At 44.9% G+C, this 16,038-nt stretch overlaps 1 protein-coding gene across 1 annotated transcript in view; it reads right to left on the reverse strand.

Annotated features, from left to right (window-relative positions):
- Positions 1 to 16,038, reverse strand: part of mgat5 (alpha-1,6-mannosylglycoprotein 6-beta-N-acetylglucosaminyltransferase) — a 67,403-nt gene that overhangs the window by 7,014 nt on the left and 44,351 nt on the right. The window contains exons 11-12 of the mRNA XM_062380389.1: positions 11,635 to 11,768; positions 2,426 to 2,575 (exon numbers count right to left, since the gene is read on the reverse strand). Of these exons, the coding sequence (XP_062236373.1) occupies positions 2,426 to 2,575; positions 11,635 to 11,768 (284 nt within the window). The remainder of the gene's footprint in view (positions 1 to 2,425; positions 2,576 to 11,634; positions 11,769 to 16,038) is intronic.

Raw genomic sequence — 16,038 nt, forward strand, 5'->3', positions numbered from 1 at the left:
AAGTTTGTCATGCAAACGAGGATCTTGTAAATAAGTAGAGCTCTGTACCTGTTGTGTGTGTGTGCGTGTGTGCGTGTTTGCGTGTGTGTGTGGGTCTTTTCTAGCTTCTTGTTTGTTTTCCTTCTGTGCAGAATATGACGACAATAAAATAAGTTTTAACAGCTGCTTGCAGACCTGTGGTTAATGGATCACAGAGCGCGGGGATTCGGAGCAGTGAGAAGAAGAGGAACACTTGGCGACAGTAGGAGGTGATTCAATGAGTCGACTCAGGACAGACATGTGAGACGGATGAGGAACAAAGTAGAAGAAATGAAGAACCTTCCAACAGGAACAGGAACAGCTCTGCTCCACAGCAGCAGTCTGATCACTGACACTGATACAAAACCAGTTTGAGAGAAAAATAAAATGTTAAGACGTCAAACAGCAACTGGTTCTCCTGGGCTGCAGTGTGTTTTCTCACAATGCAGTGTAGCTGGTTAAACCCCACGGGGCCAATTAGCAGCACTGGTTTTCAGGTAAATGTGTTGTTTAAGCAGCACGGAGGCAAAACACCTCCTGTTTTCCTTGTAAGCTCTCAAACAACAATGCGGTTGAAACGTTTGGGTTTTGTGGGATTTAATTGGCCGCAGCCCCCGTGGGGGGGTTCCCACGCACAACAACGTGGGATTAGAAGGAATGCAAGTCAGCACGCAAGACTGTTCCAAGAGCGGTGAGATCTGCCCTGTTCAAGTCTTTATCCAGCTCAGTCCAACGTCTGAGTGTTGTTTGCTTTGAGTCTCTCGTAAGTCTTCTAACCACTTTAAAGATCGGCTCCACAGCAGGACATATCTCTGATTAGTCTCCGTCTCTCTGACTCTAACGTCTCTGAGTTCTTGGTTTTTTATGTGCTGGAGAAAAGAGCTGGATTTTCCATCGATACTGGATCTGAATCCGTTCTTTTCCCTGTAAACCTCTGATGTATGTTATGATAGAGGGTTTCTTTAAAGCTCTCTGTTGTGTTCCTCTCTCTCCTCCCGCCCTCGACTGGCTGGAGAGCATCTGGTTTCCGAGCGTCGACACGCTGACGCTCTCTTCCACCTTCCTCTGCTACAAAGGGAAGAAGCCAGAGCTCAGAGCCCGTCTCTCAGCAGCAGCGTTAATGACGGCCTTCACCTGAAGCTGTCGGATGTTTCACAACAATGTAATTTGAATTCCTCGGAGTCAAGAGTCTTAAAAGGCTTTAAAACTAGTCTTATCCACTCTGACATGTTCATTTCTATAAGGGAAACAAAGCAGGATATTCACTTTTTGCTACTTGGGAGCTTAAACTTCACCTTTAATGGGATTTCTCACAGTTACCAAGAACATTAATACACTTTTTTTACAAGATTCCTCTTTAAAAAACAATCATTAGCTCTGCAAAGGTCTTTTAAATCCACTGCAGCTTGACTAGCTAGATATTTAATGTTGTGTATAAAAGATGGTGGACTCGACTGCTCGCCAATACGTGAAGCCAAATCCTCTTGATCGCCCCCTGGTGGCTGCCTTTAGTACAGGTCATGAACCCTGCATTCTCCTATGGTGTTGGGACGTGGACCAAACTATCGGCTGTGGTTCATCTCCCCTACTGGTCGAGGCTGCTGGTTAGAAATGGGCAGTGGTGATTGTTTTAGTCTGGACACAACTGTTTAACAACGATTTAACTGACTTTCTGTTTGTGAATCTAAAAGCAGTTTGAGGTAACAGCTCTACTGGCTTTCAGACGACTCAGACGTCCACGGCCCCGACACAAAGTGAACTTGTGTGGAACAGCTCACCACACATTCTGTCAACGTGTAGATTGTGCCTCGCCGCCGCCTCGTGCTCGGACGTCAGCGCCTGTGGAGAGCTCCACGCTGTAACAGCCGGGCCCGGCGGCAGGGCGTGTGGCTGAGCCCCTTGTCTTTGTGACTGAGTGGAACGAGGAGTGTCAGAGTCAGGATGTGAAAGGAGACGTACTCATGTGGATGGAGCACAGGCCGAGAGAATCTACAGCTACTCAGCTTCAGAAGAGAGACACATAAAGAATCAATTTTTCACTCTCGAACTTTACGTTTGTGGCTACAAGTGCAACATCGCTGTGTTTAGGAAAAGTTATAAGGCTTATAAGGCACTTTAAAACTATTTTACTGTGAATCTATTATGTCTGAGCAACCCCTGTCTTTCCAGTTTCATTTAGGGAACTGTTCCCTTCATTCAAAGCAGGCTCCCCAGCCTTGGCACATAAAGAGGCCAGTGTATTGTTCTCCTCTGTATTCTGCAGGTTTGCTGAGCCACAGGTTCAGGAAGGGAAAGCGTGGGAGTTGGTTTGTGGCGCTCGTTGCTTCTCATCAGCCCCGTGCCCTCACACATTTATATTTCCCCGCAGGGTCTTTTTTTTTTTTACCGCGGATGCAATTTGACTCACCTTGGTTTCCCGGAGAAGGAACTGCAGGTCTCGGCCGCTCAGTATGCCGTGGTTCTTGACGTAGCTCGGCAGGTGCACCGTGCTGGTGCCGTGCACGGTGCCGTGAACCTCCATGTAGCCGTGGATGATGTCGAGGTATTTCTTCTTATCCTAGAACAAGCGGGGGGGGGGGAGAAGAGAGAAAGGACACAGGCATATTTAGTTTTTCACTGGTTTCCTGGAAATCAGCCTCTGTGATTTCCTTTCATTAAACGGTCTACGCTCTGTAAATTCTGAACAAACATCCTGTAATGAAATCTTTTGAATCAGATTCTTTTGTCCCTGAGCTTGGATCAGTATCATCACTTTGTTTTACTCGGCCTGGTGAGCTTGTGTTCCAGCTACCTGAGCGACCATCTGGCCACAGCGGAAGACAGAGTTAAAACCAGCCCAATATGAGGAGCAGTCAGTGCCGACAACAGCCTGCTACTGTTATTAAACTGCACCTGATACGTGGCGCCTCTGGATCAGAGAGACAATCAAGGCTTGAAAGGATTCATGAGCAAACTGGTTTCATCACACAGGGACGACTGGTTCAGGTCGAGGACGAGGAGTGAAACAGAGGAGAAGGAAATACAAATCGGCTCTGCACTGATTTTACACATCGAGATAAGTTTGGTATAAAATGTGCTGAGGGAAAAAACGGAGCCGACGAATGACTTTTGATTTGTATTTGTGATATTCAACAGAATTTTTTTTAATTCAGGATTCGAATAACTGGACTAATATCAAGTTTCAATTTGATACCAATGGATTTAAAAACTTCCTTAAACAGCAATATTGTCCTCTGACCTATTGCCACTGGGGTAATTGAAAAGAAAAAAGGTTGCAGCTTCATTTGGGCATTTCCGATGCTGGTATCGTCAAACCTCTAATTAGCAATTTGTGAAATGTATTATAAAGCTTTATCCAAAAAAGAACATTCAGCTATTTCGACATCTACCGCATTTAATATCTCATTTTTCTGCCCAATGTTTAAAAGCCTGAACAAATATATTGTGCTTTCTTTTCAAGGGAACTTATTAGGTTCCCTGACTTCATGGTACTGAGCTGAACTTTGAATGTTCTAAAATAATGAAAATGACTCATGGCTATGTCGTAGGTAAACAATTTCTATAAATCTGTCCTAATCTGCACCTTTTCTGTCTTTCACTGGCAAGCTCAACGAAGCCCCATACGAGCTTCTTCTAAAAAGAATAATTCAAGCTAATCAGATTAGATGGAAACATAACTTCCATAATAAAAGGCTTTTGATCGTCCCCACACTGAGCCTGTCACAGCGGGTCTTGGATTTTCCAAAGCGAGGACACGACTGCTTCATGAGTCGGCCCCGATTTGCAAACCATTCCCCCGTGTCTCCTCCTGATGAACTGAGACGCTAAAATCTGTCTTCTTCACTTAGTTGTGTACCTGCTGCAGACCGAGCACTCGAGCTGCACAGCTGAGTGCTCTTAAAGCGGAGCCCTTCAGGGAAGCTTTATAAATGAACGCCGGCCATTTTCCCTCGTAATAACAGGATGCCTCAGAAACGCACACTCACTGCTGTGTGCACACTTGTCATACACACGACAAAACTATTGATCATAAACAGCTTCAACACTCACTGGGCGGCGAGGCCTCATTATTGTTAAGATGAAATTTACTTGCAACTCCCACTCAACAAGCTCTGCCTTTGAAACAGCGCTGCCTCGAAGACATTTCCCTGCTCTGTGTGTGTGTGTGTGTGTGTGTGTGTGTGTGTGTGTGTGTGTGTGTGTGTGTGTGTGTGTGTGTGTGTGTGTGTGTGTGTGTGTGTGTGTGTGTGTGTGTGTGTGTGTGTGTGTGTGTGTGTGTCCCTCAGTGCTTCCTTTTGGGGCTTAAATTTCAGGTAGCCGCTCGTCAGGGTCCCTGGAGGCCTGGCTATCAGATGCCTCCAGTCAGCCTGCTGTAACTAAAGCAGCCTGATGTGTGTGTACGGGTGTTTGTGTGCCTGAAATTGTGTAGGTGTGTGTGTGTGTGTGTGTGTGTGAGATGAAATCCTAATTAGAAGGTGAAATCACTACCCTCTAATCTTTCACTCCGGAGAGCTGAGCTTGGATTTGTGTGTGTGAGGAGGGATTTATAAACGAAGGTTATTGGCAGGTTTCTGAACTACACACACACACACACACATAGACACATGCATACGCACAAACACACACACACACAAAATCCATAGATGGCTGATATCAGAATAGGTAAATGAAAAAAAAAAGAAGCAGAGAGACATCCACACTGAAACGCATTTAAACAAATTCCTTCACTTCTGATTCTAACCTGTCTGGTAACATGATTTGAATATTTGGATTAGTTTGAAGTGTGTGTTGCACATTTGCATCAACTAATGATGCTTTAAGGGCCCAATCATTTAAGGATAACGTTATATTTCAGATGCACGTGTCGCACTGGCTGTTGACATTAAACGTAGAAGAAATAGAGAGTTTCGAGTTTTGATGATATAAAGATGAGAGTGTTTGTGATACAGCTGCAGAGGAAAGAAACATCATGACTGAAGGAAGACATCAGGAAGGCAGCAGAGGGTGTGTGTGTGTGTGTGTGTGTGTGTGTGTGTGTGTGCATGAAGGAGGAACACACAGTGGAGCGCCCTGACCCTTTGAGGCAGTTGCTACACAAAGCTTTACGGTCAGAGAACATCACTCGCCAGCTGCTCTCTGGAGTAAGATAGAAGAAGTACAAAGGGGCTGGAAGACATTTTAAAATGACGTCCCTGCAACGTCTGCAAGGTGCATCCCCAGATTCCCATCCATTGTGGATTTTCCGTGCTTTTCCTTCTCGTAATTATATCAAGTCAACTTGAGATCTTAGTCCCGTCTCGCCCGTCAGAACCCTGTGAAGCAGGTGATGACTTCATGACTCTGGTGCGGCCCATTTGGATTCATTCATCTCCGCCACATTTGCATGTTTACGTCTCAGAGCAAATGAGACACGCGACCCGAAGCCGAAGAGCAGATCGATGGCTGCAGCACAGGAGGTTATAAAATGACTGCTTTAGCCGGAGAGGTTGATTAAAGCAGGAGAGAAGGAGGTGGAGAAGGAGGTAGAGGAGGAGGAGGAGGAGAGTTTTACGACCTTGTAAATCAGAGGGAATTTGTAAACCCCGGCGCGGAGAGGAAGCAGCAGAGGCGGTGGCGGCTTTCTGGCGGCAGAGGGGAGGGTTGAGGGATGAGTGTCGGGGGAAGAAAGCTTTCTGGCAGAGAGACACAACCTCAGAGACTCACAGCCAGGCAGTAAATGCAACACAACTCCCCCCCGATAACTTGCACTGCTGTGTCTTAATGAGCGCTCGCATTACTCCCAGGCAACATTTAATAGGTTTTGAAACGAGAGAAGCAGTTCAATATATTTAATATTGAGATAATTAAAGCTTTCCCATGTTTGATCAATTTGATTCGAACTAAATGAACAATTCACAGCAGCTCTGGGAGGCTGTGCACAAGCTCCGGGGGGCTTTGAGCTAAAATGCTAATGTCGTGCTCAACATGCTCACAATGTCAACATTAAAGCAACACTATGTAAACTTTACCTCAGACTTACTGAGCTGAAACACACCTGAAGGGGGGATATTACCCATGATCCCCTGCTTCCTGGACCAGAAGGGCTGCTACTGTAAATAATCCAGAATGTGAATTTAAAGTTTCCTGGTTGAATATTGAAGATTACTTCTGTTTTGAATTGATCTACGGTTCAACATTACTTGTGGAGCTGGATTTTGGTAATTTAGGCTTTAGCAGATTGGACCCGCTCACCAAAGTAAGAGCAGGAGCTCAGGGTGAAGTTAGGACAGAGTTTTGAATTGATATTTGAGTTTGGGTCGGGTTCAAAGTCTTTTTAAAGTTACATACAGTTGCTGATGTTGTGTAGTGTATATTTGCTTTGTCAGTTTTCGAGCTTTCTCGTGCCAACGTCTGCCGATGTGCACAAAAAGAAAAACCTTGACAGTTCAACTCTTTTCAGATCTCACACTTCAAATGAAGCTTTTGGCAAAAGTTCAGACAGGAAGTTCTATTCTTTCATGTTGGGCCTTTGTTTGTTCCTCAGCGGGTGAATGTCTAATATTATTAGCTCTCCTGTTTTTTTCCCTGTCACTTCCTTTCTGCCACATTGTCAAAATCTCAACATTCCCAATGTCAGCGTCGCCACATTGACCCTGTTCCTGTGCACGTTCCCTGAGCCAATTAGTCCCCGGCTGCTTTTCCTTTGAATGTCACTGCATTTCTCTCATTCTGTCTCTCAGAGCATGAGATGCAGGATGTCTAGTGAGTCACAAATGAAAGTCTCCACCATCCATCATCCAGCTGCTGGATCGACCGAGCCGAGACTCCGGGCCGATCCTGTCTCCTCTCATCTCTTCTTTAAGGAAGATGCTTCTCATCGACACCATCTTATCACAAAAATATATTTTCTGTTGTCGGAATACAGATGTATACTTCAAATCCATCGCTCCTTATCAAACTGACATTTAAACTTCTTACAGAGCTTCTATTTTAACTTCTTTTTCAACTTATTTCAGTTTCTGTATTTCCACTTCGCCTCCGATTTAAACCAACGATGTCAAATGCATATTTAAATCTTTGCTGGATATTATTTTTCAATTAAAACGCCCTAATCTACTGTGTGAATACAGGCATTACTGCAGCAGGAGGAATAATATACAGGTGAGGACTGGCAGTGTGTAAAAGACTGGTTCTTTCTTTTGAATCCCCTTTATTATGAGGAGCTGTCGTGGCCCCCTGTTGTTGAATGGGGATCAACAAACCTGATGTGTGAGCGTTCAGCCTTTTTCCATTTTATCATTAAACATCTCTCTATGTGTTCATATAGGGACACGCGGCTGCAGGGCTGCGGGCCGATTCTGATGTGTCAGCGCTTTATCTTGACAGGTAGCTGCATCAAAACACAGGGGATGGGGGGGGGGGTATTAATGTTGCTTTACAGCTCATTTCTACTGAAACCATCAACTTCAGCCTCCACCTGAGACGCCGCGTTTAATACCAACACGGTCTTCCTCGTGTGCGGCCCTTGTGTTCTCTCTTTCAAGAGCATTTTGATGATGAACATCACAAAACGTTGTTACTCTTTAACTTTAATGTTCGCCTCAAAAGGGATTGTGCCCTGCAGGTGGACAGTGAGAAGCCTGCTGCAGGAGCCTCAGGAGGCGAGAGGAGCTCTGTGCCTCATCGGGATGCAGGCAGGTGCGCTTGGTTTCGACTTCCCCAACCCCTCAAAACCTGCCTTCGACATCAAACATCAAACGCACCTCAGATCGTCTTCACATCTCAGATTTTCCCCCGACTGACAGACTCTGGGGCCCCGAAACTGGAAGCTTGTCAGTCAGGACGAAAATACACTTCACCCATTCATCTGAGACGCAGGGAAAATCATGTCTCACACACACACACTAACACGCACACGCACACTTGTACAAGCAGAGCACATCACACGCGCCTCAATGCAGCGATGTGGTTATGTGGAGTCAGTCAGCGATAATGTTACTGGTTCATTTTAAGTATGGTGATTTGCACAAGGGCACTTTAGCAATACTAATCATCTGTCCGGGTCACGAGGTTCCCAGCGATCTGTACGGAACAGAAACCCTCTTTGACGACAGGTCCGTCTCCCCTGAGTGAATAATTACAGAGGATCATCATCGGATGTATACGAATGATGAGAGCTCTTCAGCTTACATCCGAACAGCTTGAGGCTCATTTATGCTGAAACGATATTTGTGTCAAACGCTGTAACCGTCACTTCCAACGTTCTTCCATTAATGCTGCCCTGGTTGTTAAGCAATGCATCTACTGGAGGCCGGGTCGAACCAACACGTCCACGGTGGAGGGGATCGAGATAATGCAGCTCTTTGTGTGTCTTGTGATATTCTTGCTTGAGCTCCGTTCGTATCCCGAGGCTTTCGGAAGATGTGCACAGTTACAGACGAGATGGAAACAAAGAGGGACGGACGTAAGGCTCCATCAGCTTCCATTTAATCATGCATGGAGAATTCTACGTAGTAAATCATTCATTATCACATTTTCTTTAGCAAATATACGTGGTTGAAAGGATACTTAAAACTAACAGCTGAATTTATGATACATGTACTTGTAAATTAACAGCCTTATGGACGTACTGTAAAAAAAAAAGTAAACCAAATACTCTCTGCCAGATCCTCTGAAGCCCCCCCGAGGGGACACGGCTGGTTAAAGAGGATCCAGAAGTGCAGTCAGGAGGTGTTACTTATTCAGAACCCGCCACGCCCCATTAGACACAACACTCAGGAACCTATTGGAGTTTGGTGGCGAGCCAGAGCTTGTTTCTGATCGTTAGCTAGCAGAGGAGACGTGTGAGTGATGGCGGGTTGTTGGTCTTTGGTGTGTGTGTGTGTGTGTGTGTGTGTGTGTGTGTGAACTGCCTGTTCCAAAATAATAAGACATACAAGAAAAATCTTTTTTCTCGGTAACATCACGTGTCAAATCCAAACCTTGTGTTGCCTGTACAGGAGCTAATGACACCAAGAGGTACCTCACCAGTGAGTGATGCATTAACAACCAGGTTCCATAAAGAGGCTCCTTATCATCTAAAGCCTCATTATCACCAAATTTACAAAGTCCTTGTTCAGCGGAGTGTCAACAGACTCGGCCTAATTACCTGTTTTCATTACAATCTTAATGACGCCCTATACTGCCGCTGTTTCTAATTCTGTTCAATGACTATAATGTTATATTTCTGCCCCCCCCCCCCCACACACACACACACTTGCTGCCACGCATCCTGTCGTCCCCTCGTTAATCTGTTTTCACAGAGGCAGTAAACACGCTCACGTTCAAAGCTCTCGTCCTCGCTCTGCTCCATAAAATCAAAGACGGTGAAACACAACAGGCCGTTCGGACACAAGGTCACTGTGAACCGCTGCCAAAAACAAAACCACAGTGACTTACGAACCAAAACGTTCTCGTCGGGGTTGAACAGACAATTTGCTTTCTTTCATATCGCTGCTTCATGTGCTCTGAAATATAGAGGTTCTTTCCTCTAGTGTGTTTTTTAAAGGTGTGTGTTTACGTTGCAGATCTACAAAGTCCAGGCTCTGTCTCTCCATCGGGTCAGGGGAGCGCAGTGTGTCTGCTCAGTGTGGTTTGTCTCTCTTCATCACGTTCTATGATCTGCAGCCAAGGGCCTGCATATCTCTCTCTCTCTCTCTCTCTCTCTCTGTGTGTCTGTGGAAAGAGGTAGACAAAGAAACGACAGGTCGTCACTCTCAGCTTCCCTTGCTCAGCCTTTCCACACCTCTGACTGGGTTGCTATGGAAACCGCTGCCTCAGAGGTGGTTTGGCCATTTTTTATTCCGGGGTCTCGCCATCGTTTATAACTGGGAACCATTATGGTGGATTGAAAGAAGGAGGAGGATATTACATGTGACACAAACGCCTGGACTCACTGCAGTGTTATCAGGGCTGAAAGAGACTTAATTCTATTGCGACATATCAAAGCGACCACTTTTCTAAAGTATACGTCTTCAGGTCAATAATCCAATAACCTGATTATGATTCCATTGTGAACTTTACCTTGGTCTCCCTTCATATTTCAAATAGTGGAGATATCCTTGTATAAATGAAACCGTGCGAGTGAAGAGAAAGAGATGGAAGGACGGCCTGATTTAAAAGGAAGCCCTCCTTTTAAACTGAGCGAGCCAGTCAGCTAGTTATCACTCTGCCCCAAAATGGCCCTTTAATTAAAAGCAGGAGGTAATGAACACGCCTGGGAGTCTGATTAGCTGCTAATGCCGCTTGCTGTGAGTTGATGGGCTCCCTCGTCTGCCCTTTTAAAGCTGCACTGATCTGAGCACTGCTGCGTGGGCTCTGCCTCGGCTACAGGAAGCCACAAACCACACTGCTACCTCCGGATTAAAACACAGTAGCACCTTGGGATCCAGAGCCCGACGTGGCTTTGAAATTCATACCGTGGAAGGGTTGTTAATTAATATGTTTTAAGATGAGGTACATTTGAAATGTGTGTAAAGAATCCTCCCTTAACCCAGGGAATCATTTATAAATCTGACTAAAAAAAGAATTAGGCATTTCATTGCACATAGTATCTGAGTCAGACATCTTGTCACGCCGGCACTCGGTTTATTATTTCCTGTTTTGTTTTGACATCATTTTCCCTGTGCGTCCATTAGGTCTTTTGTTTTATTTTTCCTGTCTTTATCTTTCTGTTCCTGTCGTGACTAGTTTCACCTGCTCCCTAATTCCCTCACCTGCTCATGTATTCACGTGTCTGTGTTCCCCTCACTCTTCTCTGCATTTACCTTCCCCTCAAATGTGTGTCTGCGCTCGGCTCCTTCCTGCCTCTGGTGTAGAGGAACATCTAAAGGAAGTCAGCTCGGTGTGGAGTGACCCACTATGGAACTAACACCAGAAGGCACGGGCTGTAATCCAACCGTCTGCTGCACACCAAACAACGTGCAAGTCTCTTCGTCTTTGTTTTGTCTAGGATACAGTAATCCCCTGGTCTCTGTGCTGCAGTGTGAGCATGCATTTGAATATATTAAGAAAAAAACTCCACGGAGAAAGTGATAAGCTGAACTCAAGCAGAATTTAGCTCCTAAACCAGCCACTTATTAAGTTTCATGTGAAAGTTTTACCCAAGGTTGTTCAAAGAGTTTCACTGAGGAGCTCTCAGAAGTTAGGAAATTTGTTCTCCTTGGTGCGCTGGTGTTTTTTTTTTTTTTCAGCATGCCTAGTGAAGTCTGTCACTTTCATCTTTAGAAGGAATATGTAAGTATATGTCTGTATGTCCATTTGTGTATGTGGGAAGGCATCTTTAAAAAGATGAACGTAGAGCTGTACAGGGTTTTCTCTTATGGTGCAAAGTTAAATCACTTTGAGGATAAAATGTCGTCAATGAGGATTAGAACAAAACCTGCACTTTTTGAGGATGTAAATAACTAGATAGACTCATTACTAGGGATCATAAATGAGCCTGGAGGAAAGGCCTGATTGATAAGTAGGTGAAAAAGGTGGAAGAAGCTGTCAGGGACCTGTAGGAATGTAAGAGGGGACTACGTTCATTCTTCTATCCAACTTATCCTTCCCCGCTGGCGCAGTGCGTGTGTGCTGAGTCATAAAGGCTCATCGTACCTTCCAGAAGTTGTCGACCTTTCCGTAGACGAGCGACTGGTTCTGCCTCTTGACGTCATCTATGTGCCTGATGTCGCTGGCGTTAAGGTGCTGCTCCACCACGAAGCCCAGGAAACTGTTGTCCGGGGTGTGAGCTGCAACACAAACACACACAAATGAAGAAACGGAACGTCATCGCTTGCATGTTTGGGATTAAACCGACTGATCAATGCGTCAAAGGCCTGATTTAATGTGGTTTACAGCAAAACAAAGGACAAAGACAATAAGAGACGAATAGAAATGAGAACAAAAAGATTGTAATCACCTCTCAGGGAATAAAATAAATGACTTAGGGCAAATTTTAGCAAAATCGCCGTTAAAGCATCTAACGCACAACAAAAATAAATCCCATTTTAACCTCAGCGTTTTACACACATCACAATTCCAGAGCGAGACGGCCACGGCTGCACAACACAGCTCATCAGAGACTCTGTGAATTGCCAGCTCCCTCCGTTGACTGGTTTCTAAGGGAACCAGGAGAAGAGCAGGTCGAGTGGGGGGGGGTTTGGCAGAGCTCTACCTCGCCGCCATCTGCCTCGTAAAACGTGAGGACGAGGTTGTAGAGCCGTGACGGGGGGGGGGGGGATTAATGAAGACAGAATGGAATTGATAACGATTAATAGCATCATTCAGATGAGAGTAGTTCAGACCTCACTATCACCCCTCTTAAGGGAATGACGCAGGCGGCGAGGGAGGTGGTGTTGTGCACGGTTGTGGTTTGTGGTGGAGCAGCCCCCCCCTCCCCCCCCCCCCCCCCTCCGGGAGCTGCTGTGGTCAGAGCTCGCTTTTATTTATTTTTTTTACCCTGAGGAGGAGATGGAATTTGCTTTATTGTCGTGAAGAGCAATAAATGAATAAAATACGCAAATAATCAGCACGTGTATCACAAAAAGAGTGTGTTAAATTGAAAGTACCGCCTCAGGGTTGTAGATTTAGTGTCTTTATAATGTGTTATAGTCAAATCCTGTTCCTGTTCTGCTCTTCACAGCATCCCAACACAAAGAGGAAGCTTTCAGTCGCTGCAGAGCCGTTATCTCTCCCTCTCCGTGTGTATTGTGTTTGCGTGGGAGAGAACAGGAGTGTGGGAGGATCTGTGATGAGGATCTGGGTTAGGTGTCAGCGTGGGCACGAGCTAAATGCAGCAACTGCTCCTGAAATACCTGGAGTGTGTCTGTGTAATGCTGTGTGATTAAACAGTAGCATGAAGGGGAACACAACACAGTGAAAAGCTTGATAACACAACAGGTCATACTGGTTTTCAACAAACATTAGGGAAGTTATTCCTCAAAATACAGATATAACACCTGTGGAAATAATATAGTACTGTCCCCCGAGGCCCTGGAGGAGCTTTGTTAAGTTCGGGAAAATATTATTGTGGCCTAAGCTTGAGGCTTTAAATTTCAGGTGGACTCGTTTGTTGTTGTTTACCAGAGAGCGAGGGCCTAATGAAAAAAAAGATCTATTGAGCTGAATTGCATTTTCTGTTCTGGAACAATCTCCCCGTGGAGATCCGTCTGGCAAACTGTGAATATCCTCTTTTCAAATCTCTCTCAAAGACACATGTTTATAGCTCTGTTCTCTCTGAATTCACCTTCTACTTTATATTTTCGTTTATTAAATTACTTTGAATCCCGCTGTGATCTTGGTAAAAACTCTGATCATTGTATAATGTTTTATTTTGTCTGTAAAAATGTTTTATTCTTGTGTCTGATCTTCAAATTGCTTTTCAACTGTTTCCTTGCTTTCAATTCCTCGTGTTTATCCACTTTGTCACTTTGCTTTGAAAGCTGCTTTATAAAATAAGCTTTACCAATAGTTATATACTGATAAAAAGTGTTTTATCCATTTATCTAACTGCTACTTCCAGAACAAAAACAAACATGTACGACATCTGATATGATAACAAGAGGCAGAGGTGCTTGTGGTTTGGAGGAGGCAGCACGAACACCCATGTAACAAACTAACAGTGTAAACAGGACAGGCTGCTGATTAGTGTGTTGGCCCTATCGATGCATTTGGCAGCAGATGCCTTCTCTCCCAGTAGAGCCGCCACTCAAAATGTCACTCAACTTGCCACTGAGCTTCATTCCCCATTAGCCAACAAACCGCCTCTGAGCCCGGCGCCGCCCCGGGTAGCAGCTGCTTCGATGCGCCTGACAAACGGTGGAGTGAGAGGAGAAGTTTGCGTGGTTATCAAAGCTCTTCTTTGATTGGGAGTCAATATTAGTGCGACCTGGTCGAGCTGAGGGAAGAAAGGAAGTGAAGAAATGAATAGATATGATCTGCTGCCATGTTTGACCTCTGACCGCTATTTATCATTGGTTCCTTAAGGGATTCAACATTCATCTGCGCACGAGAAGAGACACGTGCACGAGCAGAAACACTATGAAGCGACTGCTGCTGTGTGTTTTAAAGACAAAGGGAAAGTAACAAGGCTTTCGTTTGGCTCCCTGGCATTTTATTGGAGCTTGAGATGGGGGGAGCAGTGAAGAGGGATTAATGAAAGGATCATTTTTCGTAATCATTTTTTGTTTCCAAAAATAATCAGATAAAAACTCTGGATGAATCCATTTGCAGTCAGTGTCCTCTAACGACATTAGACCTAATAGGCCTTGATTCTCCGCGTCAGTCCAACATACAGGAAAGCTTAACTGCATTACACTTCCCAGCACTCCTGATTACAAATGACTGGTGCTGGGAAAAAACAACCGACGTAAAAAGACACACAATTCCATTTAAACACAAATAGGACACCAGAACAAACACTCTTTGCTCCCCGACTCCGAGACAGATTAATGAGGTCAATTTGGACTTGTCTTATTGGCCAGAAGCCACAGACTTGCATTTCCCCCCAACCAATGATTTATGGAGCATTGTCTAATCATAACTAATGGACCAATCCAAATGAAGAATAAATAGCCGACGGACACCTGCTTTGTCCGTTGTTGCAACTACATTCAATAGGCAAATTTAAATATCGTTTAAAAAATGCAGGAATACAAATCTTAAATCTTAAATCAGCTTTAAGGAAGTAAATAAGTTTGAGTTGTGAGCATTCTGTGATTTGTCATCCATTTACTCTCAATGGGCCAAGATTTACAAAACAAACTTTATTGAGGAGGACTGCGATTAGGATCATAAATGTTGTTAGAAAATATTTACTGAAGTTACAAATCAACCATTTTTATAAATCAGTGGATTCGCCCTCTTCTGGTTATCGAGAGAATACAGGTTAAAGTAACTAAGTAAAAAAGTGAAATTACAAATGTGGAGTATCTGCTGCTGTATTCGCGGTTACTCACCTCCCACCACTGCTTCACCATTGCGGAAACACACCTTAGCACTACTATGACCTCCCAGTAAACACAATACACGTGACAAATGTGATGTCACGCTGACAGAAACAACACACACTTCTACTGAAGTGGGCAAACACTGTTTGAGCCAGGACTGATAACAAGGACAAGCTCGGTCAACACCCTTGGATTTGGTCATGTTGGCTCTTATGTTTTTACTGCATGGTTGACAGTTATTTAGCTTCTGGATAGTTTGTTGTGCGGCACAATGCGGAGAGGGAAGTGTTTCTCATCTCTCGTGCCTGGAAGTGATGCCACTCGGTGGTTTTAACACTCCAAACCACTGTGCACTTGTTGCACCAGCGATACCATCTAACCTAGTGACTCTTGACTGGATCTTAAGCAAAGGCCCCAGTGTGCTATGGGAGAGACGCTCGAGTCAGAGGACAAAGGGGCTATTGAGGTACAGTGGTATTCTGGATAGCGCCAGGCCTCAACTCACAGACAGGGACTGAAGGAGTAACATTTCACTTTCTCTTAGCCACAGGGAAAAGGTCCATACCCCGGGGGGCTGGCTCCCCTCTCTCTGTGTCTCCTCTGCTGCGCTGCCACCGCTCATCCACCACTGCAGCCGACGTGCTGGACTCCAGTTACAGAGCGATCGCCCAGTCAGAGTGATGCTCACACAGAGAGCAATAAAACCCTGTACGTCCTACATTCATAATCACGGCAAAACCAAGAGCTGAGTGTCTGACCCCGTACTTCCATCTTATCTGCTTGATGATATTCCACTAGTGAACGGCGAGCAGGACTTTTTGCCTCTTTTCCACTGAAAACATCTCGTTGGAGGAGAAATGTGAGACTTTATTCTGAGTCTGCCTCCGGCAACTTGATCTTATTCAAACAAGAGTGGGGAGCTTTAATTTTCCGAAGAAGATGGATTTGTCACATCTTATGCCGACTCCAATGTATTTGCTTGTGGTTCAACCACATTGGTTTGGACCAATCAGGGACCTACAAGCGAGGAAACGCTGGCTGATTCTCGCGTGTCTTGAGAGTGACGACAGCA

The sequence above is a fragment of the Platichthys flesus genome, chromosome 22 (assembly GCF_949316205.1).
Source record: "Platichthys flesus chromosome 22, fPlaFle2.1, whole genome shotgun sequence".
NCBI classification, from domain to species: domain Eukaryota; kingdom Metazoa; phylum Chordata; class Actinopteri; order Pleuronectiformes; family Pleuronectidae; genus Platichthys; species Platichthys flesus.